The sequence below is a fragment of the Lissotriton helveticus genome, chromosome 7 (assembly GCF_964261635.1).
Source record: "Lissotriton helveticus chromosome 7, aLisHel1.1, whole genome shotgun sequence".
Taxonomy (NCBI): Eukaryota; Metazoa; Chordata; class Amphibia; order Caudata; family Salamandridae; genus Lissotriton; species Lissotriton helveticus.
The window spans coordinates 924,359,213-924,386,564 of record NC_136068.1 but is presented as its reverse complement, the minus strand read 5'-3'; the positions used below and the strand labels follow the sequence as shown (position 1 = coordinate 924,386,564).

General features: G+C 46.3%; 1 protein-coding gene across 3 annotated transcripts in view; it reads left to right on the top strand.

The window, feature by feature from the left end:
- Positions 1-27,352, top strand: part of LOC144769396 (histidine--tRNA ligase, cytoplasmic-like) — a 292,971-nt gene that overhangs the window by 38,250 nt on the left and 227,369 nt on the right. For all 3 annotated transcript variants that reach the window (XM_078653452.1, XM_078653450.1, XM_078653451.1), the window contains 2 exons: positions 18,270-18,365; positions 21,333-21,452. In XM_078653452.1, the coding sequence (XP_078509578.1) occupies positions 18,270-18,365; positions 21,333-21,452 (216 nt within the window). The remainder of the gene's footprint in view (positions 1-18,269; positions 18,366-21,332; positions 21,453-27,352) is intronic.

Here is a 27,352-nt window from a genome sequence, read left to right as displayed (position 1 = left end):
AAGCCCTGCGCAGCACTGACTGTTCTTATCTTCTTGATCCTGAATGGGGGGAGGCGGAGGAGGCGCGGGAGCCTGGTAAGGGCAAGGATGGGCAGCCCGTCCAAGGGGTCACCGTGGCGACTGACGGGCCATGGTTCCCGGGCTCTGGCTGGCTCTGGCGTAGGCCTTTGTGCACCCTCACCTTCATATGCGCAAACGCGGTCTTTTGGTGAGTGCAGCAATGTGCATGTTGTGGACCGAGACCTGCAATGTTTACATAGATTCTGACAGTCATGCGTCACATATGTCAATATGCATACATACATCAGCATACATACGTACTCTGACATCTTCTGTAAATGCTTATCATTGCCCCTTCTTTACAAACCTACACAGGTGTTGCTTCCATTGGTTTAGCAGGTGGAGTGGCGCCGGGCACAGAGACCCGGGAGGGCTCACCGAACCCTGGCTGTTGTTGTATTTCACAGTTCAAGTTGTGGCCAAGGGGCAGATTTCCTTCCTTGACCTAGGACCTATAACACACTGGCAACCTCACAGGACATACACCTACCCGACATGCACATAACTATACTGAAAAAATGTAGCTCACAGGCGTTGGTATAAACATTTACAGAGTGACTTACATAACTGCATTCCTACAGCAACACATACGCGAGCATATACAAATGCTCACATTTACTTACATATATACACTGGCACACGTATACCCACTCAAACTCAAGCTTAACATAGACACAAATGCACAGCCATGCATTAATCAGACTTCATGAATAAAGCAGACAAGCGCAGAAAAACATACCCAACTTGGAGACAGCCACTCCGAATAAAAGTATGGATACATAAATGTTTGTGTAAAATTGTATGCTCATACAATTATATGCTGATGGACATGCATGAAACATTGTACATGATTATAAATGTTGTTATCAGACTCATTAAGCACTTATTCTAATTAATATGCTGGTGCGCCTCGCCTTTTGCCGCTTTGTGTGTCTACTCCTTTCGCTGAAATATATGCACATATTATGTCTATGTTCTTGCCTCAAATGAGGTAACGTGGGTGACTGAAACATAGAATGACGACTTGAGTTCCAAAAATAATTTTGTTGGTGGCACGGCGTCAAGGCTAATGCTCATTCACATCAGTCTGCTGTCATTGTAGAAACAACAAAGCTATTTTCATTGGCATGCATTCAAAGCACGATGCGCGCCAGTTGTGTGGAACTGACAGTTTGCAGAGGGTTGGCTTTGATTTTTGCACGCAAGAAAGTGTCACTCATAGTCGTTGAATGTCACTCATAATTACACTGAAATTATGAAAATGTCACACATAAGCAATCTGAAACCTTGGCAGCTATGCACTGTCACAGTGGTGACGGGTCATGAAAATGAGTAGCATTAACACAGGTACCCAGTTAAGCCCTTTCCACTATCCGTATATTGAATAGAATTTAGATTCATCCTTTAAGTGGTTTCTGGTGACTATTTCTGCATAATTTGAGAGTTGCGAGTTTGGGCTGGTTTTTGGGCTGGAACTGGTCTGATTGGGCTTATTTTGGGCTTATATTTGAGCGGCTTTGAGCTTGGGACTGGTCTAAAAATCTGGCAACACTGGTTTCGGGATGTGCACGCTCACGGCTGCACATCCGGACATCACGGCCTCTGGCAGGAAGTTTTTATTTTTACTGAACACGGGCACTCGCACAGAGGAGCTGGGCGCAGCATCCGCGCGGAGTCCCCCCCTGAACAGCCAACGCCGGCCACTGAGCGCTCTGACCCGGGCACCCGCGAGCACCCCGTCCCGGAGGCACCATGGGCGGGTCATCATGCAGCCAGCTGGACGAGAGCAAGTGCGCCTACATCCGAGGTACGGCACTTTCGGGCGGGTGGTGGGGAGATGGGACTAGTTCTTAAAAGTCATCACTAGTGCCCGTGCGTAGCTCGCAGCATGACTCAGGAGTTGGTCGCCATGGTAATACGAACACACTTGTTCTATAATTGCAATGGTTTTTAATAACCGCGCGAATAAAGATGTGACACATGAAAGTGTTTAAGACCACCACAGAGCACACGCTAGAAGCTGAAGCAGGCTGGGTTCCAAGTGTCTCCCTAGCAGGGCTTTAAGTGGGATGAAAAAACTAGGGGGCCTCTCAAAGGGGTGTAGCCAATGTAATTAAGGACGTGGCATAAAAAACACCTAAGCAAAAAATCTGTGCTGAGCATAGTGTGACGCCCAATTTGTATTTTGCTGTTTGGAACGCATTTATTTTTTCTTTTGAATGACATGTGAGTTGACATGTTGGGAGTTGCCATGAGCAGAGTGCCTGGAAGGGTGAGGATGGGCCCTCTCGGCGCTCCCTGTCTGTTCACCCCACCCCAGTGACTGATCTTCGTGTGCGTGCGCCCTGGACATCTTTAGGGAATCCTGATCCTGCGCCCACCTCGTCCTGAAACACTTGAGTAAGGTAAGTCCCTGCGCATGCGCCCAGCCCTGAAAAACCGAGTGAGGTATGAGCCGGAGAAGGTACTGTCAAGAGTGCAGCAGGCGCAGTGGCACCGGGGCAGACACTTTGACTCTTGCACTGCCACGCATGTCCATGGCTAACCCATCGGGTGACAAAGCTTTTCACGCAGGAACCGCAGTCCCGACTTGAGTAGCGCACCTGCCGGCCCGCATCCCCAACCCTTTACAACATTAACACTGACCGACCATGAGACACCCGGAAAGGCAATCCGTTTACGCCAGAGTGATTGCATCACCCCCAACCCCCATCACACCCTGAAGTACTTCCTCTAATGACCTGACAGATTAACCCACCCCCCTACCCCCCTTCCTGCAATGCACCGACAGGCAGGGGCAGAGCTCCCACTCCAATCGCTTTGATGCCGGGTGCTAATTACCGCACTTCCCGTGAGTAATCCGGGCTGACCTTTCACTACAGTGACAATCATCAGGACTTGCCCATTGAATGCAATGGGCACCATTAAACACCCCGTGTATTCGCATGGCAGTGAAGTCTACAGCTGTGTGTGGGGGTGTAGTACAGTATTACACCCCCACACATAGCTGTAGACTTCACTGCCATGGATGCGATGGTTAATCCTCCCCAAGTGGCTAGTACCGCACCCAAGGATGGGGGGGGGGGGGATGCTTGGTGCAGTGCGATGACTCGACAGTGAAGGGTCTGTCTCTTACACCACTAAAACGCACATGCACTATGTGAAAGCAGGCCAGAGGGAGACTTTAAGAAAGTATTTTGAACATAAATTCATGGGGGGAGGGGTGCATTTTTGCCTCGCTGACGTCCGATTTACAGCACTCTGACACCTTCGAGTAATGTCCGCGCTTTATAAAAAATACACTAAATAAATAAAATTGTAACTCAAGAAATTGGGGGCCTTGAGTATTGACGGCTAATGTTTGTTGTCGGTAGCGGCAGCAGAATGAGGCCTGCGTGAATGGTGGTTGGAGGATTTTCTTTTGTATTCTCTTTCCCAACCATTACTTTAATTTATCGTGAATGGACCCTGGCTTCCCGCATGTTAACAATACTTGGTCCATGGTATTGTGTTCTGTGATGAAGCATTGCCATAGGCTAATGGCTCCCCTTTCGGCCAGTGGCAGTCTCCTGCTGCTACTGTGTGAAAGGTCATCCCATTGTCTCTTGTTTTCAAAAGGGACCAGCCCGACCTCTTCGAAATTCTCCTCACTCAGTTTAGTAACCGGTGCAGCCAATAGGAAGACAGTTTTGTTAAAGCAGCAAATGGGAGGACACACACACAACCACACACACAACCCTACATACAACCACACACACACCACACACACAACTACACACACACAACCGCACACACAACCGCACACACAACCGCACACACAACCGCACACACAACCGCACACACAACCGCACACACAACCGCACACACAACCGCACACACACAAGCACACACACAACCGCACATACAACCACACACACAACTGCACACACAACCACACACACACAAACGCTTTCAGTGCACGCTTTCACCGGGCACAAACACCACCAGTCGTCCGTGCACGCTTTCACCAGGTACAAACACCACCAGCCGTCAGTGCACACATCAATTGTAAACGCATCCACAATTAACTATTGTAGCAATCTCAGTATGGCGCACTTTACTTTTAAACATATTCATCTAAAGCGCAGCATGCCACCATTGCTACAAAAATAAATACACATTTTTTTGGCCTACAGTTTATAGACTTTTGTTGCAATTGGTGTTGCAATATTTAGCAATGGCAATAGCTCAAACTTAATGAATGCGATACCTATTGCATTGCAAATGCTTGTTTTTGTTGTTGCTGTTTTGTTATTTCCCCTTTTGTGATTAGTTTATTTGATTTGAATAACTTTTGGGCGTGTGTTTGTGTTTAAGAAATGCCGCAGATGTTTTCATTTTGCTTTACAGTGCACATAAGCTCTGGCCCTTTCAGAAACTCTGACTCAGTTCTCAATTTTGAAACACGGCGTCCGCCACCATCGTGTGCTTTTATTTTTGCCCCAGATTGGTTTCAGAAAGCTCCGATTTAGTTGCCAAAAGCCTTCAAAATAGATGTTGCAGGATAAGGACATAAAATAGGTACTGTTCAAACAAGAGTGTAATTAGGCTATGGACGGTCAAAGCTAAAAAGCTGTAGGCAATGTATGGTTGTAGCAAGAACTGGCCATAGAGGGAGGTGGCAGGATTTCCAAATTGGCGCCAAACATGTAAAGTAAACCTGCCAAGAGTCCGTGGTTGTCATGTTCTCTGGAAACAGTTTTATGTTCTCAGCTCAGTGATTCTCCTGTAAGTCTGCAATTCAGCAGCAGGTGTTAGAATCCCCAGTAATAAGGCCTGTTCATAAACACACAAATGGTGGACAACCACAGTTAACCATTAATGGAATTTTTTTTATAAATGAAACACATTTTTTTAAAGCAGACTTTTAAATGTGGCATGCTGAACCGCTTTGTTTGTAATCTCGCTGATGCCTTGCACATAATCGGAGCATGAGGGCTTATATTAACCTCCTGCTTTCGCGGACTCTGGTTCATAGCTTATGTTTGAAGTCAAGTAGCTGCTTCCTTCTTGGCAAAAAAGACCTCTTAGTTAAGTTCTGCCTCCAAAGAACCAACAATGCTTTCTATCATCTAGGCTAAGTTTTGAGGTCTTCAATACTGGGACATGTCAACAGTTTTACTCTGCCATTCCCAATCCAAACTACCACTTTCAGTCGTAGAGATAATGTTTGATCCCGCCTTTCGCTGAAGCTGCTGGTTTTATCTCCTGTATAGCGATGACATGGTAGTTTTCCTTTCCTTGGGACTAAGCTGTTTGCTGGACTTACCAACGTTGCAGATTGCTCTCCTGATCTCTACGGCTGGCACATGTCTGCGCTAGCTTTCTGGAAGACCTCCATACTGCTGCACTGTGGGTCAATAACTGAGTTTTCCTGGTCTGGTTACCACAGAATCAGCAAATTCCATTGATTCAGACATCAACAGTCTTCTCATGGCCCCAGTGTTGGAGCGTACAGCCAACCTCTGATTGAATCCTTGGATGACAGAAACTAGCCTCTAGCCAGAGTTGTCCCTGTTACTAGTTTCTAGCTCACCTGGGAGATTAAATGAGAAAGAAAAAGGGGTGTTGAAGGGTGACTGTGAAGGGGACATGAAGCATCCACAATTCAGAGGTTAACTACTTTTCATGGTACTGACTATCCTTCGAAATAAAACGGACATTCGTCCTCTTTTTTCATGGACTTTTTATTGAGAATTTGAAACTGCATAAAGAAAATATGTAACAAGTATCCAAAGAGCAGAAAAACAACAGTTGACATAGATTAAAGGTATATTTCTCAGTCTGACCTGTGCCGTCCCCCATTTAGGGAAAAAGGAAGTCTCTTGGGCCTGTGGCATTCTTTGCCTAATACACTGGCTGCAAACAAGGAAAATCTACAGTGAAAGGGGATAGGAGCACACTGCCATCACGTCTCAGCGTCATTACCTCAAGGCATCTTGGTCGATGTAGTACATTGTTTTTCGCTCAGTAAAATGTTCGAAATGATAATTGGCTAATGCCATATTTTTAGTAGTGTTTCCCTAGACACGTGTTTCTGGATTCCTCCGTCGTCAGTAGGGAAAAGGTTAGTAGGTTTCTGGACATGCTGCCACTTAATTTTCACAGGCACAATTCCACTCAGGGCAAGCAGGCGCTCCCAAGCTCGTCAACTCAAGCGGCTCAAGGGAGCCTTTTATAACGGTGAAAGGGGATAGGATCACACTGCCATCACCTCTCAGCGTCATTACCTCTAGGCATCTTGGTCGATGTAGCAGGATACCACAGAAGGGCAAAAAGAGTCCGTCCTTTTCCTCCACCCGACAGAAGCAGCAACTTCAGGCCAACCCAATCCTAACACAGAAAAGGCAGCGCTCTTTGCACAGTCCTTCCGCTCTTCTTCTTGGCAGGGTCCTCTTTTTCTTTGAAGTTATATAAAGGCCTGGGGTAATAGGTGTAATTCTTATAACCCAAAATGTCTTTGTTTTCTTTGTGGCAATAGTCTCTGAATCCAGTCCTGTCCTCCCTGGTGCAGCATGGCCACAGGTGCGGAGACCGCAGACTCTGCCTATTCAGGTGTAAGCAAAACTCCTCCCACCACTCTAAATGCAGACCAGGTCTATTCAGCCCTGCGATGAGTCACCCAGGCAAGGCAGAGCACACCTCAACCCCCAGTGACTGTCTAGGTGTCTGTGTTCCTGATACGATGGAGGTTTCCCCCCGTCCGCACATCTAGAAGCATTTACCAGCGTCTGGACACCCGTATCCGTCTCTCATCTATGTAAACGTATGGAGCGGGACCATAGCAAGTTCGGATTTTATTCCTTATAACCATTTGAAAGTTAATCGTGGTATAATCATTATATATTTTTTCTGATCATATTGACATTAAGGTGTAAGTTTCAGCATTACACATTGCTGCGAGACGGATATTTCCCTACCTCTGTTCATGGTTGTGAGGAAAGCTAGAGGACCTTTAAACTGACAGTCCAAGCACTTTTTTATCTCGGTGGATGAATACACTAGGCCCCTTGGCTTCTTACCCGCTATCGTCTTGAGAGACTCAAGCTCTCATCACGTTTCATCGTACAGGTTGTTGTTATTCAGAAGACTAATCGTTGAAATAAAGCTCAAATTACTGTTATATAGAGCCCGCTGTGCATCACGTATAAGCAATCTATTGGCGGTTTATGAATGACCACTAATTATCCAATGTATTACTGACCAGCTGCGCCCTGACGAAGGAATCTGGGGTTTTGACCCCCTCCGAAACGCGCGTCAGCGCTTTTTCTTCTCATGTTTTAACTTATGTATTTATGATTTGTACTATGATATGTATTGATTTTTTGAGCTCTGGTAGTATGATAGTGTTATGTATGATTGTAGTTGTGTGTCTGTTGATGGATGAGTCATGTTTTAGGTTCCACGTTTTGAACTTGTTTTCTGGGCTCCCATATTATTGAACTGATTTATTCCACTTGAAAAAAAGAATACACAAAAATATTTTTGCTAAACAAAAAAAGAATATGAACCAATGTTTTTGTGGGACAATGTATTTTTGATGTTTGAGGTCTTACCCGATTATTAACCCCTCGGCTGCGCCGCCGATTTTGCGGAAGTGCTGCACTTCCGCAAAACGAGCGGGCCGCGTCGGCCATTGGCCGATGGCAGCACCAGCGAGGTAGTGCTGCCGTCGGCCATTGGCCGATGGCAGCACCAGCGAGGTAGTGCTGCCGTCGGCCAATGGCCGACGGCAGCATGGAAGGGGTTAAGTGTATGTGAAGGAGAGGTCTTTTGTTGTTGTTCTATTGTACCCTGCTTTCCTCCCCTCAGATGTTATGACTCGGGGACCCTCTATTGTTTTGCACTGTCTAGAGTGAATGCACATCTCAGCTCCTGTCACTCACACACCAGACGCTGAATACACAAACAGCCAGAGGCACACAGAATGGTAAATTAAGAAAATGCTCACTTTCTAAAAGTGCCATTTTCAAACACTGGATTTAAAAACCACCTTTCCCAAAAGGTGCGTTAATAAATTCTGAGTTCAGAGAGTTGAAAATTAATTTTCCTAGCTAGTCCCTATGGAAAGTTACACATTTTCAAATGTTACAGTGCAACTCCAGTGATAAGCCTATGGGACAGATAGCCTTTTAACAGTAAAAATATGAAATACACAGTAGTTCACTATCAGGATATGTCACACACACTAGTACATGTCCGACCTTTTACATACACTGCACCCTGCCCATGGGGATGCCTTGGGCCTCGCTTAGGGGTGCCCTACATGTAAGGAAAGGGAAGGTTTGGGCCTGGCAAGTGGATGAAATTGGCAGGACAGCATAGCAGGTCACAACTGAGCGCATAGACACTACAGTGGTAGATCAGAGACACATTTACAGGGCTACTCATGTGGGCGGCACAACAAGTGCTGCAAGCCCATTAGTAGCATTTGATTTACAGGCCCTGGCACACACAGTGCACTTTATTAAGGACTCGCCAGTAAATCAAATATGCCAATCATGGATAACCAATCATTGTCACAATTTATACAGAGAGCATATGTACTTTAGCACTGGTCAGCAGTGGTAAAGCTCCCAGAATACTACAGCCAACGAAAACAGGGTCAGAAAAATAGGAGCAACAAGGCAAAATGTTTGGGGATAAACCTGTGAAAAGGGTCAGGTTTAACACTAGCCCATTGTGTGTGGGGTCCATCTACGCTGTTGTTGGGGTTGTCAGAGGCGATGTGCCTGGAAGGCTTGAAGAGCAGCACTTGGTAATAATGGCAACAAACACTCTTGTTGAGTCAGAAGGAGGAATTTGCTAGCTCAGCCTCAAAGATTTATAGGTGAAAACCACAGAATAACTTGAATTCCAGAGCTGTTGCGCCTCTGTAGGGTGGTTAAAACACAGTGGGAGTTGGTGCCTTGATTCTAGGACAGGCGGTTTGCGGTTTTTTAGGTCTCGTGGCGTTAACCGCGCGAAAGCGCGGTCTCGCCAGAGACCTGTTGTCAGCGACTCAGCTTTCCAGGAGACAGGACCTGGCCACGCGCATGGCGATCGGAGCGGGCCACACGCGCGCGAATACGCGCGCTGTGGCCGTCTCCTGGGAAGCTCCAACACACACGCATGCACACACACAGAGACACACACACCAGCACCCACGCACGCACACATACATACAGAGACACCACCCCGTCGCACACATATACACATGCGCGCGCACACACACACACACGAGTGCACCGAGCCCCCCCCGCCGTCGCACACATACATACACACACACACACACACGCGCGCGCACACACACACACACACACACACACACGAGTGCACCAAGACCCACTCCTACCTCCTACAACTAAGGCCCACTTACCGCCACTCCGGACTTCGGCCGCCACCGCGGGGCTCTCCCTCGGGCATGGGAGCCCCACATCTCCACTGCTCCTCTGGCCAGGCACTCCGTGGGCGCGGGCTTCACAAGACGGAAGTCCCGCCCCACGACAGGTTTCGGTTTCGCTCATTGTCCAGTGCGCGCGGAGGGGGAAGCAAGCGCCATCTGATCAGCACCCGGAGTCAGTCTCACTTCACTCTCCTTCATGCATGCCCTAAATCATTCCTGTTCAGACAAGTCAAGAAAACTCTGCCTATATTCTGGCAGAAAGAAGTCTAGTTTCATTCTCTATCGGTATCTTCACACGTTAGGAACAGGTATTGTTTGGGTGTAAACCAGTTATGGTACGATTAGTGTTTGTGTGCAATGTATACGTGAGTGTCTGCTGTGATGACATGTATTGTATAACTTGTTATGCAAATGTCACATTCCTTCTCTCCCCCATCATTGTCTAGTCCCGTGTCACCGGAATCCCTTACTCGCCTTCCCTCTGCTTTGTTTAATTCCAGTGTTATCTGATCTCCTATTCTTGTGATGGCAGTAGGGGCGGAAGGCCTGGTTACTTACCAGGAAGAGCTGAACCGAGCCTTAATCTCTCTTGCAGCTCGTTTTGTAAGAACCTCCAGTGTTGGGATGTGGGTTTAAAGGGGCCATGAAGCCCAAACAAAGGTTCTGCTTATGGACACCGAGAGCACACTATGTCCTACTTAACAGTCAGTGAATGGGGAGAGGATGTGGCCAGAGTTGCCGACTATGAAAGTGGGAAACTCGATTCGAGTCTCGGCACCCAGTCCACACATCTTGTGATTCTGGGCAAATCACTTAATCTTCCAGTGCCTAAAAAAATATGAATATATCCTTATGTAAAGTAATTTGTGCTCATGTTAAGTGCTGCAATACCTTCAGGTCGAGTTTGTGCTATTGTAATTGAATTTATATAGCGCTTACTACCAGTGATGAGGCGTCAAAGTGCTTTTCAGCGAGCCATACGCTACATCGGAAGCCAAAAAGGATTAGTGAAGAATTAGTATCGGGAAATATGAAAAAGGATAGTGCGGCAAAAAAGTATAAATGCACAGAAGCTGAGGGGCTCATCCTTTACCGGTGTTCTGGCCCCAGAGAAATAAATCGCATGCATTGTTTCCTCAACATGCCTACCAAGCGCATTGCTGATATTTTAGCAGAAAAAAATGAAGCCACTTTTGTTAAAAAGCTGCACGAGTGGCAGTAGGACAGTTCTCTCATTTGTTAAACATTTGTTGAGTAAGGACTGCTTAGCAAAGCCTTTGAATTTGGCGAGCAGATGTGCTGTATTTAAAAAAAAAAAAAAGTTTGAATGACCAGCAGATGCCAAAAAAAAGCAGTGGCAAAGCCAATAAATCATGCCCGCAAGAGCTATTGGCAATGCTTTGCAGTGTGCTAAAACGAATTCTGGATTATAGGAAGCACTATAAAGCAGCCAGGGCTAATGCACTTAAAAAAATAACATGCATTAGAGCGTGATCCATGCTAGTCCCTTTTTATTTTTAATATTGGCCATGCTGCACCGCTGCCACATCTTTACAGCATGGCTACAAATAATTTCCAAACTCGGCAATGCCCATACTGTAGTGTACAGCATGAGCAAAAAGTCGCTGGCAGAGCTTATAGTCTCAAAGGCAAAACCTATTGGCTTTGCCAATGCTTTTTCTTCATAGTTAAGCACTCTGTGAGAGTGTTTTCCAACTATCTCCCTGATGTGCTTATCCCCCACCAAATACCTGAACTCACGCTCCATATTGATCTCTAGATTGTTTACTTCTTGTCTTGCCCCTGAGCTGCTCTATCCCTTGTCTTTTGTGCTTCTTACCAGCCAAATTCCGCTGCCCCCACTTGCGGCTAGTCTGATGCTTTTCAGCTTCTCCACCTGCCAGTTTCAATTTTATTTGGCCCCTCACCCTTATCCCCTCACACGTTGCTCCTCACTCTATCTCCCCTTCTCTTCCTGCTTCCCCGTCCATGCTCCTCCGTTGGCATCCCAGAGACCTATAGTCACCGGCTCAGCTTCCCAGGAGACAAAAGATGGCCACGCGCATCTTCAGGAATGGGATCGGAGCAGGCCCACCACCACATTACTCAGGGGCACCACTCGGGGACACCACCACGTCACTCGGGGGCACCACTCGGGGACACCACCACATCACTCGGGGGCACCACCGCATCACTCGAGGAAACCTCCGCATCACTCGGGGACACCTCCACATCACTCAGGGACACCTCCACATCACTCAGGGACACCACCACATCACTCTGGGACACCACGAATAAAACAATTAGTTAATTGCGTTTGTGCCTGGGTGTTAATGGATTTTATTGTATATGGCCTGGCAGCCCCATTCCTAGAAGGGGATGGTGAATGGTCTTTTCTTTTTGCACCTTATTTATGGTCTGGTGGACGTGGTACAGGTAGGCTTTTTTAAAATTTATTTATTAGTTTTCACTTTTATATGGCGCAAACTTTGCCCCCAGGTATCAGAGTGCTTTAAATCAGCATGCGTATAACAAGCAAGACTAGCACTCTATATTACTGCCAGCTTTGCTTAGCATAAGCAACAGCTAACTATTCACAAACAATGTTTATATACCAATTGCAAATTAAAGAAAACAAGCATTGGAAATGCAATAGGTCTCGCATTAGAAAAGTTGGAGTTATTGGTCTTGTAAATGACATATTTTATTTATTTGTTGGTTTTTAAAATTGCTAAATTGATGGCTTTGTCATTTACAATGCCAATAGTTATATCTTTCGCGAATGTGACACCTATAGCATTTGGAATGCAACATGTTTTGTATTTACGTCACTTAGATGGCAGCTCTGGTCGTTAGGCCACATCTCTAGAGAGCAGGAGAGTGCAGCAGGGGAGAGAAGCACAGCAATGCAATAGGTCTCGCATTAGGAAAGTTTGAGCTATTGGTATTGTAAAGGACACATTTTTTATTTATGTGCTTGTTTTGAAAATAGCGAAATTAATAGCTTTGTTATTTACAATGCCAATAGTTTTATCTTTCGCAAATGTGACACCTATTGTAACACAATATGTGTGGTGAGGGTGAGGGGTTGAGGGTGAGTGGGGGTGAGGGGTTGAGGGTGAGTGAGGGTGAGGGTGAGGGGTTGAGGGTGAGGGGTTGAGGGTGAGTGAGGGTGAGGGTGAGGGGGTGAGGGGTTGAGGGTGAGTGAGGGTGAGTGAGGGTGAGGGGTTGAGGGTGAGGGGTTGAGGGTGAGGGTGAGTGAGGGTGAGGTTGAGTGAGGGTGAGGGTGAGTGAGGGTGAGGGGTTGAGGGTGAGGGTGAGGGGTTGAGGGTGAGTGAGGGTGAGTGAGGGGTTGAGGGTGAGGGGTTGAGGGTGAGTGAGGTTGAGGGTGAGTGAGGGTGAGTGAGGGAGAGTGAGGGTGAGGGTGAGGGGTTGAGTGAGAGTGAGGGTGAGGGGTTGAGGGTGAGGGGTTGAGGGTGAGTGAGGGTGAGTGAGGGTGAGGGGTTGAGGGTGAGGGGTTGAGGGTGAGTGAGGGTGAGGGTGAGGGGTTGAGGGTGAGTGAGGGTGAGGGTGAGTGAGGGTGAGGGGTTGAGGGTGAGTGAGGGTGAGTGGTTGAGGGTGAGTGAGGGTGAGTGGTTGAGGGTGAGTGAGAGTGAGGGTGAGTGAGGGGTTGAGGGTGAGGGGTTGAGGGTGAGTGAGGGTGAGGGGTTGAGTGTGAGTGAGGGGTTGAGGGCGAGTGAGGGTGGGTGAGGGTGAGTGAGGGTGAGGGTGAGGGGTCGAGGGTGAGTGAGGGTGAGGGAGGGTGAGGGTGAGGGAGGGTGAGGGGTTGAGGGTGAGTGAGGGTGAGTGAGAGTGAGGGTGAGTGAGGGGGTGAGGGGTTGAGGGTGAGTGAGGGTGAGGGGTTGAGGGTGAGTGAGGGTGAGGGGTTGAGGGTGAGTGAGGGTGAGTGAGGGTGAGGGTGAGTGAGGGTGAGGGTGAGTGAGGGTGAGTGAGGGTGAGGGTGAGGGGTTGAGGGTGAGGGGTTGAGGGTGAGTGAGGGTGAGGGGTTGAGGGTGAGGGGTTGAGGGTGAGGGGGTGAGGGGTTGAGGGTGAGTGAGGGTGAGGGGTTGAGGGTGAGGGGTTGAGGGTGAGTGAGGGTGAGGGGTTGAGGGTGAGTGAGGGTGAGGGGTTGAGGGTGAGTGAGGGTGAGGGGTTGAGGGTGAGTGAGGGTGAGGGGTTGAGGGTGAGTGAGGGTGAGTGAGAGTGAGGGTGAGTGAGGGTGAGTGAGGGTGAGAGGGTGAGTGAGGGTGAGTGAGGGTGAGTGAGGGTGAGGGGTTGAGGGTGAGTGAGGGTGAGGGCGAGTGAGGGGTTGAGGGTGAGTGAGGGTGAGGGGTTGAGGGTGAGTGAGGGTGAGTGAGGGTGAGTGAGGGTGAGGGTGAGTGAGGGTGAGGGGGTGAGGGTGAGTGAGGGTGAGGGGTTGAGGGTGAGTGAGGGTGAGGGGTTGAGGGTGGGTGAGGGGTTGAGGGTGGGTGAGGGTTAGGGGTTGAGGGTGAGGGGTTGAGGGTGAGTGAGGGTGAGGGGTTGAGGGTGAGTGAGGGTGAGGGGTTGAGGGTGAGTGAGGGTGAGGGGTTGAGGGTGAGTGAGGGTGAGGGGTTGAGGGTGAGTGAGGGTGAGGGGGTGAGGGTGAGTGAGGGTGAGTGAGGGTGGGTGAGGGTGAGGGTGAGTGAGGGTGAGGGTGAGTGAGGGTGAGTGAGGGTGAGGGGTTGAGGGTGAGTGAGGGTGAGGGGTTGAGTGAGGGTGAGGGGTTGAGGGTGAGTGAGGGTGAGGGTGAGTGAGGGTGAGGGTGAGGGTGAGTGAGGGTGAGGGGTTGAGGGTGAGTGAGGGTGATTGAGGGGTTGAGGGTGAGTGAGGGTGAGTGAGAGTGAGGGTGGTTGAGGGTGAGGGGTTGAGGGTGAGTGAGGGTGAGGGGTTGAGGGTGAGTGAGGGTGAGTGAGGGTGAGGGCGAGTGAGGGTGAGTGAGGGGTTGAGAGTGAGGGTGAGGGTGAATGAGGGTGAGGGTGAGTGAGGGTGGGTGAGGGTGAGTGAGGGTGGGTGAGGGTGAGTGAGGGTGAGTGAGGGTGAGTGAGGGTGAGTGTGAGGGTGAGGGTGAGGGGGTGAGGGGTTGAGGGTGAGTGAGGGTGAGGGGTTGAGGGTGAGTGAGGGTGACGGTGAGTGAGGGTGAGGGGTTGAGGGTGAGTGAGGGTGAGGGGTGGAGGGTGAGTGAGGTAACCTGGCATGGTAACCTGAAAAAAATGTGGGTGTGAGCCATGTGAAGGGGTCTGCGGTGAGTGTGAGACCCGAAAAGGCAGAAGTCGGGAAGGAGAGGCTGCGGGTAAGGGTGTGCACGAAAGTGAATGTGCACAGATGGGGCCATGCGGTGGGCGACCAAAGCAGAAGCGGCTGGCAGAATAAGCGGGCCAAGGCCGAGAGTCCACTGGGTGCACGCGTCCTACCCGGAAATGACTGGGGGATAGGTGGGGAATGGCATGGTAACCTGAAAAAAAGGTGGGTGTGAGCCATGTGAAGGGGTCTGCGATGAGCGCGAGACCCGAAAAGGCAGAAGTGGGGAAGGAGAGGCTGCGGGTAAGGGTATGCACGAAAGTAAAATGTGCACAAATAGGGCCATGCGGTGGGCGAACAAAGCAGAAGCGTCTGGCAGGATGGTGGTGCCGGAATAAGCTGTGCACATGTCAGGCCATGCTTCGAGTAACTTATAGAGATGCGGCTGACAGGATAGTAGGGTTGAGAGCAAAAGCGCCGAAGGGGTGCCTGTGTATATGCTGCTAATAATTAAAAAATGCATATGAGAACCGTATTATCGCAAAAGATGGAAAATATATCTCACCTGAAAGAAAAACAAGAAAGGAAACAAGACGGAGGGCATTGCTGTGGCGAGGGGGGGGGGGAGAAATGCACACGGCGGGCAGGGGAGGGGGCGGAGCGGGGAGAGCGGCATGAGGGTGTGAAGCACCCGGGGCCTTTGAAGTGAAGCTAAGCTTCACTTCAAAGGTGTGGGAGGAGTGCGGCTGAGGGAACAGACGGCGATTTGGTGATGTGCACGCGCATTTTAGGTCAATGCGCTTGCGCATTGACCTAAAAGCCACGGGCACAGCACCAAATCGCCACAGTTAGGTAAACTTTGTTTAAAGCCCTATAGTCTCGCTTCTCTCAATGCGCATGCGCATTGATAGGTCACGAGACCTAAAAAAGGAATGCAAAGCATTGTCATTTACAATGCCAGTAACTCAAACTTTAATGCTGCGAGACCCATTGCATTGCAAATGCTTGTGTTTATAGTTTTTGATTGGCATTGTCCAAAGAAAGAGCAATCCTATCAAGTTTTGGCAGTTGAATCAAAAGTATAGAGCATGCTTCGACCCATCTGCAAGTAGTGGGCACTGGAAAGGAACTTTGCCTCGAAGAACCATTATCGAGGGAAATTACCCTTCAGTCATGAGCCTTGCAACCTCTGTCTTTACCGCTGATATCTTAATGGAATTTAGTGTAAACATTTGCATTATTTTAATAGTTACCTTTCTCTGGGTATCGTGACCCAGTGTATTAAACTGATAACTCATATGATTCTCTTTTGAATCTAGTGAGATTTAAAATCGGCCTGAAAAATATTACGTAAATTTGAGTCAAGACAATTGCTAAACCTTTTAATTTTAATGGAGGAGGTAGCCATTATTATTTCTACCTAACAACAGTGCAACACGCTTCTCATGAAATAGGTTTCCTTAACGAGGGTGGTTCAAAGATATGGGCTTTTAGGTGCTAGGGTCAGACTAAGGTTACCTGAATCACACACCAGTAAGACTAAGGAGACAGGAAAAAGTCAGGTCTTTAATTCCTTAGTGGTTCGAGATGGTATACAGTATTCATGGAAGCTGGTTCCATAAGTTAGAATCAAGGACTGTGAAGGAACGACCTCCTCTATGATTAATCCGGCCAGGGAGAAAAGGACCATAGTTAGAGTATCTCAAAGGAGTAATGACGTTCTGAATGGTTCTTGGTCAGTTTTGTGAAACGCACTATGAATAAAGAATAGTAATTTAAATGTTATCCTTTTTCCAATAGGGAGCCAATGCAGGACTTTTAGCTGAAATAAAGGAGGAATTAGGCAAATTAAGTAATAACTTGGTTGCTGTGTTTTGGGTTAACTGAAGCTTCCTGGTAACCTAAGTAGCGTGAATCTAAGTATTCTAGTCTTGAGTTGATAATAGCATGCCTCACAGTCTTTCTACCCTTCTGTGGAAGGAATCTAATAACTTTCCTTAACTTTGTTAAACTTTGCTGCCTCGGATGGGACAGGATATAGGCCAAGTTTAAAGGGCCACCACTTTTCAAGACCGCAGTTGAGGCTCTTTCCCTAGAACCAGGATCTTTGTTTTTCAAGACTGCAGTGAGGCACTCCTTAAATATGTCTGGCAGAGAGTACTCGTTAGTTAGTGATGACAATCTGCCCGTGATCTGCATATGTCAAAACTTCAAATCCAAAACTGCGAGTTAGGGCAGCTAAGTGAATCCTATAAATATTGAAGCACATAGGGCTCAAGGGAAACCTCCTGTGGCACTATGTGCGAGAGTGGCAGAGATTTAGAGGAAAAATGTGGCAGCCAAATGTTCTAGGTCTCTTTAGAGAAAAAATGAGTGATCAAGAAATATCTGTACCCTTGACACCTGTATCTTCTACGCTTTGAATCAGAGTGGCTAGTGTGATCTTGTCGAACGCTGACTACAAAACAAGGGCTGCTGTGTCACCCTCATCGAGAAGAATTTTAAGATAAGATCCAGTAAGAAGATAACCAAACTGCCAAGGGGCCAGGATGTTCGAGATTAATAGTGGTGTGTAATATGTTTGAGTGTTATTATTACTTGTTGTGCATTTGTCCATGAAATGATCACCAATGGGTGCTTATTGAGAGTAGGATTTATTTCTTTGCACTGTTTTCATACGTAGTTCTATTGGCAAAAATAATGGACCTTCTTTCCTTTTCATCAGCCTCTGTCCCGATAGCCTGCTTTCTCGTAGATGCTTATTCCTTCTTAGACACAAACAGTATGTGTGTGCAGGGAGGGCTCGAGGCACCAGGGAGGGCCCCAGGCACCAGGTTGCAGTAGTCTCTTGGGTACATTTTCGTGGACAGCCGAGGTCAGCACTGTTCTGAAAGTTAGTGATTTTTTTGGCGGTAAACACATCAATGACTATAGTTGCCTCCAGAGCAGTTGTGAACCTTTTTTTGTTCTTTTCTTAACTGCTATTAACGTGCAGACAAACTCCTCTGTCCTTTAACGGTACAAAATGCAGATAAAACATCGTGTGACTATAACTACCCTCTCATCCCTCGGAGGGTGATGCTCCAGGACACGACTTGAGGTATTGGTGGGACAGAATTGGTTTGTCATCACAGATGAAGCATTTTGGTGGGGCATTATTTGGGCAATTCTGGTGGCAGTTCACTTAATGCTCGTGATCCATGGATACAGTGGGCACCAACCCAACAAGTCTTGGAGTCTAAGCCACACTAAGACTTTGAAGAAATGAAAAATGTTGGGAAAATATTTACGTTTGTACATGGGTGTTTCATATTAGGAAAGATGCAATGTGCACAGCCGAAACATTTCTACTCTGGTTTACAGAAATTGCTTTACTCTTTCAAATAAATATTTAGCCCTCCAAATTCATAGTGTTTCCAGTGGTGTGTTTTACTTTGTTCTGTAACTGAGTGCATCTCATCTGTTCTGATCATTTTCCTTTCTATAGGAAATATTAACTGGAAAATATGGGGAGGACTCCAAACTCATCTACGAGCTGAAAGACCAAGGAGGAGAGCTGCTGTCCCTGCGATATGACTTGACCGTATCCTTTGTGTAGTAGCTGTAAGCGTGGATAGTACCAGTGCTTTCACTGATCAATACAGTCCCCTTGCTACATAGTTCATAACTTTCCCTGTGATGTTATCTGTGCCCTTAAAGAGCTGCAAAGGTGAATGTTGACAAATATGTGATCCGTCCTCTTTGGTTCCCTTGAGATATTTTCGAACCATGCATGCTCCTATTTAACTGTTAAACCAGTACTTTCTCAGATGCCAAGCAATACACAATTAGTGCAGTGTTTGCAACCTCATGTACTCCCAATTGAGCGCTACAACCAAAAGTGTCTCAGTACTTAGCAACATTGGGGTTCTATAGGGGAAAGTAATTTGCCTAAATTGGTGTGCCCAGTTATATTCAATGATATTCCACAGGAATAGCAGGCCATGAACCCAAAGTGCCTTCATCTACATATATCTCCTTAGATTTATTCTAACTCTTATTACAATTATACATTGTAGGCACCTGGATCAATTCCAGAATAAATTATGAGAATATTTTATATGCAAGCGTTCCCTGTCATCTACGTCCTATACAGAGGCAAGTGAAGGCAATTAGGATCATTGAAAGATCCCTCTTCAGTATCCTAACCACACTTCATTGACTCCCCGTAGAGCAAGAAACCAATTTATGGCCCTAAGCCAAACATAAAAAAGATGGATGACTCACACAGCTGTCTTCCTTTACGTTTCCGACTGTTTCCTCAGATTAGGCATGTGTTTGAAACTTGGCCCATCTGCATCTGTGTGCTTCAGATGAGATATCAAACATCCTTGGTCTAAACTTCCTGGATCTGGACAACCATCCTATCCGCTTCACCTTCAAGAGAGACCTTCAATATACCCTTTCTTCATCTCTAATGGAGCTAAAACCAGCAGTTAGACAGCACAGTGTAACATGCACGATTACAACTCCATTTAATGCGAGTCAGTTTGTGGTGCCTGTAATACACAAGCACTGGCAAAGGCAATAGGTTGTACCGATCTTAGACATGTTGGTTTTGCCAAAGGGTTTTAGCCATGTACAGCAGTGCTGCTGCTGCGCTGCATGGCCAAAATTTAGAAAAACTTCTAGCGCTGCCCACGTCATAGCAATTTTTTATGGCAGTTGGTGATAGGCAACATAGGCAACAGGAGTGAGGTTGGAAGGAAATGGGCCACATGGACAATCACTAGGAAGGGGCAGCGGGATGCTAAAAAAAAAGTACAGTGCTGTATCTGAGATTTTAATGTCAGGGAGGCAGACACCGCTTGTCATTTTTAACCAGAGGCAATCTAAATACATTTGTTAAACACTTGTCAAGTTTTCGTGCAAAACAAATACGGGGTAACAGTCAACTGAAAAGTGTCTGGCAAACAAAAAGAACAAGCGGCAGCATCTAGAAATCCTACAAAGAGAATTATGGTTATAAAATACAGCACATATAAAAAAAGTTGTACAGAAGTTCTCACTAAAGCTGTGCATTACCGAGTGAAACCGCAGGACTTGCTTTTGTCTCCCTACCATGGAGGCAGGCGTTGAGAACACTGGAAAATGGTGGCCGATGAAGGGCACCTACCCTCTAAAAACACAATATAAAGAGGATTGAATGTGCAAAGCCATCCTTTGGCAAAGCACACAAGTTGAATGGGAACTGGTTATGAAGCAACATATCCTGTCCATTATGAGAGTGGGCGACACATAAACATGTGTCTATTGTCTTGTAATTGCAACTAAACCTCATGGACTCAGAATCTCAGTTCATTTTAACTCTGGGGCATCATATTTCCAATTACCAGTTGGCGGTGGAATGTTTGGAAGTTGGGCAGAGTTCAGGGATTATGGAATAAAATGCTCTGTGTTGCTGTCATTTGAAGCCTTATTTGATTTCCTCAACCACGCCCACTCCACTGCCTTTCTTAGACCTATTTGTGTAAGGTCATAAAAGAAATGTTGCCTACCTGCCTGCACCACATACCTTTATATGGGTCAGCTGACGGTAAAAGTGCTACTGAACGTGGTTTTAACACAGTCATGAAGGTTTGAATCTAAAACTTCCAAGCGAAAACCGCCACAACTTTTTTTTTATTGCTCTCTTTGTGAAACCGGACAACAAGCTTGTATAATGCAAATCAACATTGTTAGAGTGGTTTAAAAAACAGTCTAGCTTCCTCTGAAAATGTTAGAAACTGGTCATGATTCCTCTGCAATGCTAGACATATATGTGTGTATATACGTATATTTATGTATATCTACATTATATGTGCATATATATTATTATGGGCAACTGCGGGTGGGAGGGGGAAAAGCAACACTGGCAAAGGAGGGATTTGCGGAGACCACTGGAGGGGGTGTGAGGGGAATAAGCAACCCAAACAAAGGTGGGATGAAGAGGTAGGGGAAAAAGCAACATGGACAAGGATGACAGGAAGAATAAAGAAAGTATCTGAATATCTAAATGAGCAGCAGAAGAAGACTAATCAAAATGAAACAATCAGTACTTGATCCATGCTCCACACGGAAGAAGAGGAAGTGAACCTGGCACACACTAACCAATTAGGAGGCAGCAAATAAGAGTGGCAATGAAGCCAACAAATAGTAACCAATGGGCCGGCTTCAAGCCCCTCGTTGTAAACAATATCTTTTGCAGGCGACAATGCATGCGTGCTGTCTTAGACAAGACCTACTGATGACCTCAGATATGCATGCATTGAACGTGGTTCTCTGGTAGGATTTTAAAGAATCCTATTGTGACGTGAGAGCCCTGAAGAAGTGAATGATTGCTCCTGTTCAAACATAGAAATTATTACAACCAAACGTTTTTTGTTCTGTTTTAACAGTTGGAAAGTTTAACTGTGATAACACTATTGGGATAGGCTTTTCTCTTTGTGAATAGTGTGCCAGGACACTTCCGTCGGTGGGTTAAATGCATTAATGTGTTAATATAATTTAATCCTTAACTTTTTGTTGCAAGGTTCCTTTTGCTAGATACTTGGCAATGAATAAAATCACCAATATTAAGCGTTACCAGGTTGCCAAAGTGTACCGTCGAGATAACCCAGCCAAAGGGAGGTACAGAGAATTCTATCAGTGTGTAAGTATCTACTGTGTATGCAGTCCCACCGACGTGTAAGTAGTGTCAGTGTTGAGATGTCTATTTGCAAACGTGTAGAGCCAATCCACACTGAAGTGGCTTGTGCTTTATAAATGATTGCAGCTATTACTATTCTAATAAACTTGTATTGTTTGAAGACTGCTCATGCTTTCAAACCATAGCATTATTACCCGATTGCGTCAACCGTAACACATGTGCATTCACCAAATGGACATTATTAGCCCAAATTGTAGGCGTGAGCCCATAATGAGAAGTGCCATGTAGCATGTACGAATACATTTAACGCTAAAAGAAATATAATTTTTCTAAATTGTAGTGAATCTTGCCACTCTCCACGCTCTCTATATTTCCTTTATAACAAAATTCGATTTGATGTACTTGAATAGCACAGCAACTATCTGATCTCGTTTGCATGTGGCTGAAAGGGAATGTTAAACCCTAACTAACATGAGATGAGGTGAAGGGTGGCAGTAGGAAGAGGTAAAAGTTAGATTTGAAATTTCTCCGGTCACAGAGCAGCTTTCCATCACCATATTGACCCATTTTAATAGTCGCATAAATCTTTCTCATCCATGTAGAGAGCTGCCCAGCGCTCTACTGTCTCTACTTTATCTCTTGAAATCCCTATAAGTAAACATGACCTGGAGGTCTAGGGCGACCTAACCAAATGGTTTCAGCACACTGGAATAAAGCATGTTAAGGTAAAGAAAAATGGGCGGCATCCATGTTATCAGAGGTGCTTTGAGGGAAGTGCACCATCACTGAATGTATCTTCATAGTTTGGTTATGAATTCTAGTGCCATTTTTATTGAAAAGTATATCGGCATCTAGAACCTAACTTTTAAATAAGGTCTTTCTCCTGGGTCAAATAGAAAAAAGAGATTATAGAGAAGGAGTTCACTCCCATCGAAACAGATCAACTTGAGGCTGGATAGTCATTTAAGAAGGCACCTGCAGACAAGCATAAACAATCAAAAAGAACAGGACAACCTGACCAAGGTTCAGCACAACCAAAACAATAATCCAAGTCAAAGTAATTTTGGTGCAGCACACTTCGCGTGCCCGTTGTCCCCAGGCACAAATCCGGTCAGCAAGTTATGAACAAAAGCCGGAAGGCGCACTCATTAAGGAATTACACAGATGCTTTAAGTCCGAGAGTTTTTTCTTCTTTATTTGTTATTACCCATTCCACAACCAAAAGGAAGTGAAGCACTGGAACAGAGGCAGCTGTTTGATCTACTGACCCGTGTTACCATGCCGGGAGGTCGCTACTCTTGATCAGGAACCATAAAGGTCCTCGTGGCTGCGGTTTGAATTCAGACGCAAGCCAAGCATCCTTTTCTATATAGGAGACAACACACATGATTTAAAGACTCCACTTTGTATCTTTTTATCTTGGGGAATTCCGGAAATGCTAGGAGGTGATACACACTCTTTAGAGGTCGCTTTCCACTACTTATACAGAAGATTGCCTCTGCTCCAGTGCTTCCCTTCCTTTTGGTTGTGGAATGGGTAATTTCCTTCCAAGATCACGCCCATCATTGTCAGCTCTCTGATTTATCTATATCAAGTAGAGCATTTGTGTCTCCTACAACTTGTGGACCTGTACATTTTGTCCGTGAATGTGTCACTTAGATGTTCAGCTCTCTGGCTTGACTTCTACATGAGAACATAGGCACTTCCCAATCTTGTGGAATTGCAACTACGTCCTTTTTTCAACTACAACCGGCTCTCCGTTTGAACATAAACAGTAGAGCACATGCCCTGACGAAGTTACGACGAAGTAACGAAACGCGTTGGCTGTATATGTGTATTGGGTATAGTTACCTAAATAAAGAAGAAAAAACTCTCGGACTTAAAGCATCTGTGTAATTCCTTAATGAGTGCGCCTTCCGCCTTTTGTTCATAACCTGCAGACAAGCACCATGTTAAAGTATTTTGCAGTTTGTTAATACAAATTGAAACCGCTCGAATTTTGCATTTCTCTATATGCTATTCTAGCTTTACTCTGTAAAACATCAGAGAGGTTCAGCCATAAAGCAAAGGACGGATGTCTGACAATTGATTTAGAAATCAAGCCTAGAGACGTTAAATATGTACTTGTGCAAACTGCCTAAAATCAATAATGTTCATTAGGATGAAGGATGTCTGAACGGGGTTTACGTTTTCTTACGGTAACTATTAAATAAAATGGTCTGTGGGTTTTCTCAGTCTAGACGTGGTAAATAGATCATACCCATTCCTGTTGTATTACTCCCTCCTTGCCTTGACCCGTGTGCGCTGTACTGGGAAATGACTTCTGAACTGTCTGACAGGGTGAGCATTACAGATCATAAGTCCTCCTTGAACACAAATGTGGAGATATATTGTGTGCAGTCTTTTTAGATATGAAAGGTATTTGTTTTCCTTTATAAACAATTTTTAATGTTTTCTTTTTCTTTAAAGAACAAGCTGTTTTTAAGCTCCTGATGGGGGCCTTGGGAAAGGTAGGCATATCGCGGATTTATCGCACTCTCATTATCAATGCCCCAGCACTTTTGACCACCTAAGAACACACTGGGAGAGATGGTTGGGCCATCAGGAGGATGACGATTGGCACAATGCCATTATGTCCCCACAGGCCCTCACTATATCACCCAGACTGAGATTAATTCAAACGTATTACCTTTACTGCGCCTATCTTACTCCGGCCAGACTACATCGATCCAGTCTTCTCCTAAGCTGCGAGTGCCCTCGCTAGTTTTTAGGTCTCCTGGCGTTTAACAGCGCGTCAGCGCTGTGTCCGCCAGGAGATCTTTTGTCGCTGACTCTGCTTCCCAGGAGACAGCACCTGACGCGCGCATTTTCTCTCCGAGGAGGCGATTAGAGCTGGCCACGCGCACGCGAACGAGCGCTGTGGCCAGCTGCTGTCTCCTGGGAAGCTCCTACACGCATGCGCATTCACACAGACACAGACACACACACGAGCACCCATGCACGCACGCACGCACATACATACATACATACATACATACATACAGAGACACACACTCTCCCATGCATACACACACACACGAGTGCGCCGAGGCCCCCCCGCCGTCGCACACATACATACACACACGAGCATACACACACACACACACGTGCACCGATACCCCCTCCTACCTCCTACAACTAAGTTGTCCGGTCCTGTTCTCTTCCGTGCAGTCCTTGGATTCCGCCGGTTTCTCCTCTCGTTGCCCGCTGCCCGTCTCTGCCGGTCTGTGATCCCACTTCTGGCCGTTTAGCGCGCATGCGTGTGATTGCACGCATGCGCTTTCCAGATCCAGCGGCGAACACTACTCCTGCTTGAGCAGCGTTAACCCCATCGCTGCCAGCCAAGGCTGAAAACAGAGCAGAAGCAGCCAGGCAGCGGCTGCACAGCTCACTAAAGGCAGAGGGCACAGGCAGCTCAGAACGATGAAGCATCAATTGTATTTATTAATAGCAGCCACAGCAGGTCAGCTGCACTCCTATATACCGGCGCGCGCCGCGGGTTCAGGGAGGTACACTGGCAGGGAGAGCTATATCAATATAATACTATACTGCTGACTTTCAAAGGGGCTGCTTCCATTAGGACCGGAGTATCACGGGGTCAACTGGTGGCAATGGAATATTTATATACCTTATATAGCTGCCACCGAGCACTCAGGATGGTTTGCAGTGACTGCTAGGAGTCAGTGAGCTTACAGAGAGCCCCCTTTTCGGTCACAGGCTGCTCTGAAGACAGGCAGTAGCAGTAAAACACACTACTGTGTGTGTCACTACACTGTCCGAACACCGTTATCTTACTGGGACATGTGGTATAGTAACAGTTATGTATTACACTGGTGGCCAAAGGAGCTAATGTGCCTACTCCAAGGATCTGTGTTTGCTCTCCTATACTCACATGTTCACTTGTTTGATTTCACATGAGTTTACATGGCTTTTCATCCTTCTAAGGTCGATAAAATGAGTACCATTGAACAAAGGATCTTTGACCATTCAATAGCACAACTAAACTTTTCAGTGAGCTTACAGAGAGCCCCCTTTTCAGTCACAGGCTGCTCTGAAGACAGGCAGTAGCAGTAAAACACACCACTGTGTGTGTCACTACACTGTTTGAACACCGTTATCTTACTGGGACATGTGGTATGGTAACAGTTATGTATTACACTGGTGGCCAAAGGAGCTAATGTGCCTACTCCAAGGATCTGTGTTTGCTCTCCTATACTCACATGTTCACTTGTTTGATTCCACATGAGTTTACATGGCTTTTCATCCTTCTAATGTCGATAAAATGAGTACCATTGAACAGAGGATCTTTGACCATTCAATAGCACAACTAAACTTTCAGTGAGCTTACAGAGAGCCCCCTTTTCGGTCACAGGCTGCTCTGAAGACAGGCAGTAGCAGTAAAACACACTACTGTGTGTGTCAGTACACTGTCCGAACACCGTTATCTTACTGGGTCATGTGGTATGGTAACAGTTATGTATTACACTGGTGGCCAAAGGAGCTAATGTGCCTACTCCAAGGATCTGTGTTTGCTCTCCTATACTCACATGTTCACTTGTTTGATTCCACATGAGTTTACATGGCTTTTCATCCTTCTAAGGTCGATAAAATGAGTACCATTGAACAGAAGATCTTTGACCATTCAATAGCACAACTAAACTTTCAGTGAGCTTACAGAGAGCCCCCTTTTCGGTCACAGGCTGCTCTGAAGACAGGCAGTAGCAGTAAAACACACTACTGTGTGTGTCACTACACTGTCCGAACACCGTTATCTTACTGGGACATGTGGTATGGTAACAGTTATGTATTACACTGGTGGCCAAAGGAGCTAATGTGCCTACTCCAAGGATCTGTGTTTGCTCTCCTATACTCACATGTTCACTTGTTTGATTTCACATGAGTTTACATGGCTTTTCATCCTTCTAAGGTCGATAAAATGAGTACCATTGAACAAAGGATCTTTGACCATTCAATAGCACAACTAAACTTTTCAGTGAGCTTACAGAGAGCCCCCTTTTCAGTCACAGGCTGCTCTGAAGACAGGCAGTAGCAGTAAAACACACCACTGTGTGTGTCACTACACTGTTTGAACACCGTTATCTTACTGGGACATGTGGTATGGTAACAGTTATGTATTACACTGGTGGCCAAAGGAGCTAATGTGCCTACTCCAAGGATCTGTGTTTGCTCTCCTATACTCACATGTTCACTTGTTTGATTCCACATGAGTTTACATGGCTTTTCATCCTTCTAAGGTCGATAAAATGAGTACCATTGAACAGAGGATCTTTGACCATTCAATAGCACAACTAAACTTTCAGTGAGCTTACAGAGAGCCCCCTTTTCGGTCACAGGCTGCTCTGAAGACAGGCAGTAGCAGTAAAACACACTACTGTGTGTGTCAGTACACTGTCCGAACACCGTTATCTTACTGGGTCATGTGGTATGGTAACAGTTATGTATTACACTGGTGGCCAAAGGAGCTAATGTGCCTACTCCAAGGATCTGTGTTTGCTCTCCTATACTCACATGTTCACTTGTTTGATTCCACATGAGTTTACATGGCTTTTCATCCTTCTAAGGTCGATAAAATGAGTACCATTGAACAGAGGATCTTTGACCATTCAATAGCACAACTAAACTTTTCAGTGAGCTTACAGAGAGCCCCCTTTTCGGCCACAGGCTGCTCTGAAGACAGGCAGTAGCAGTAAAACACACTACTGTGTGTGTCACTACACTGTCCGAACACCGTTATCTTACTGGGACATGTGGTATGGTAACAGTTATGTATTACACTGGTGGCCAAAGGAGCTAATGTGCCTACTCCAAGGATATGTGTTTGCTCTCCTATACTCACATGTTCA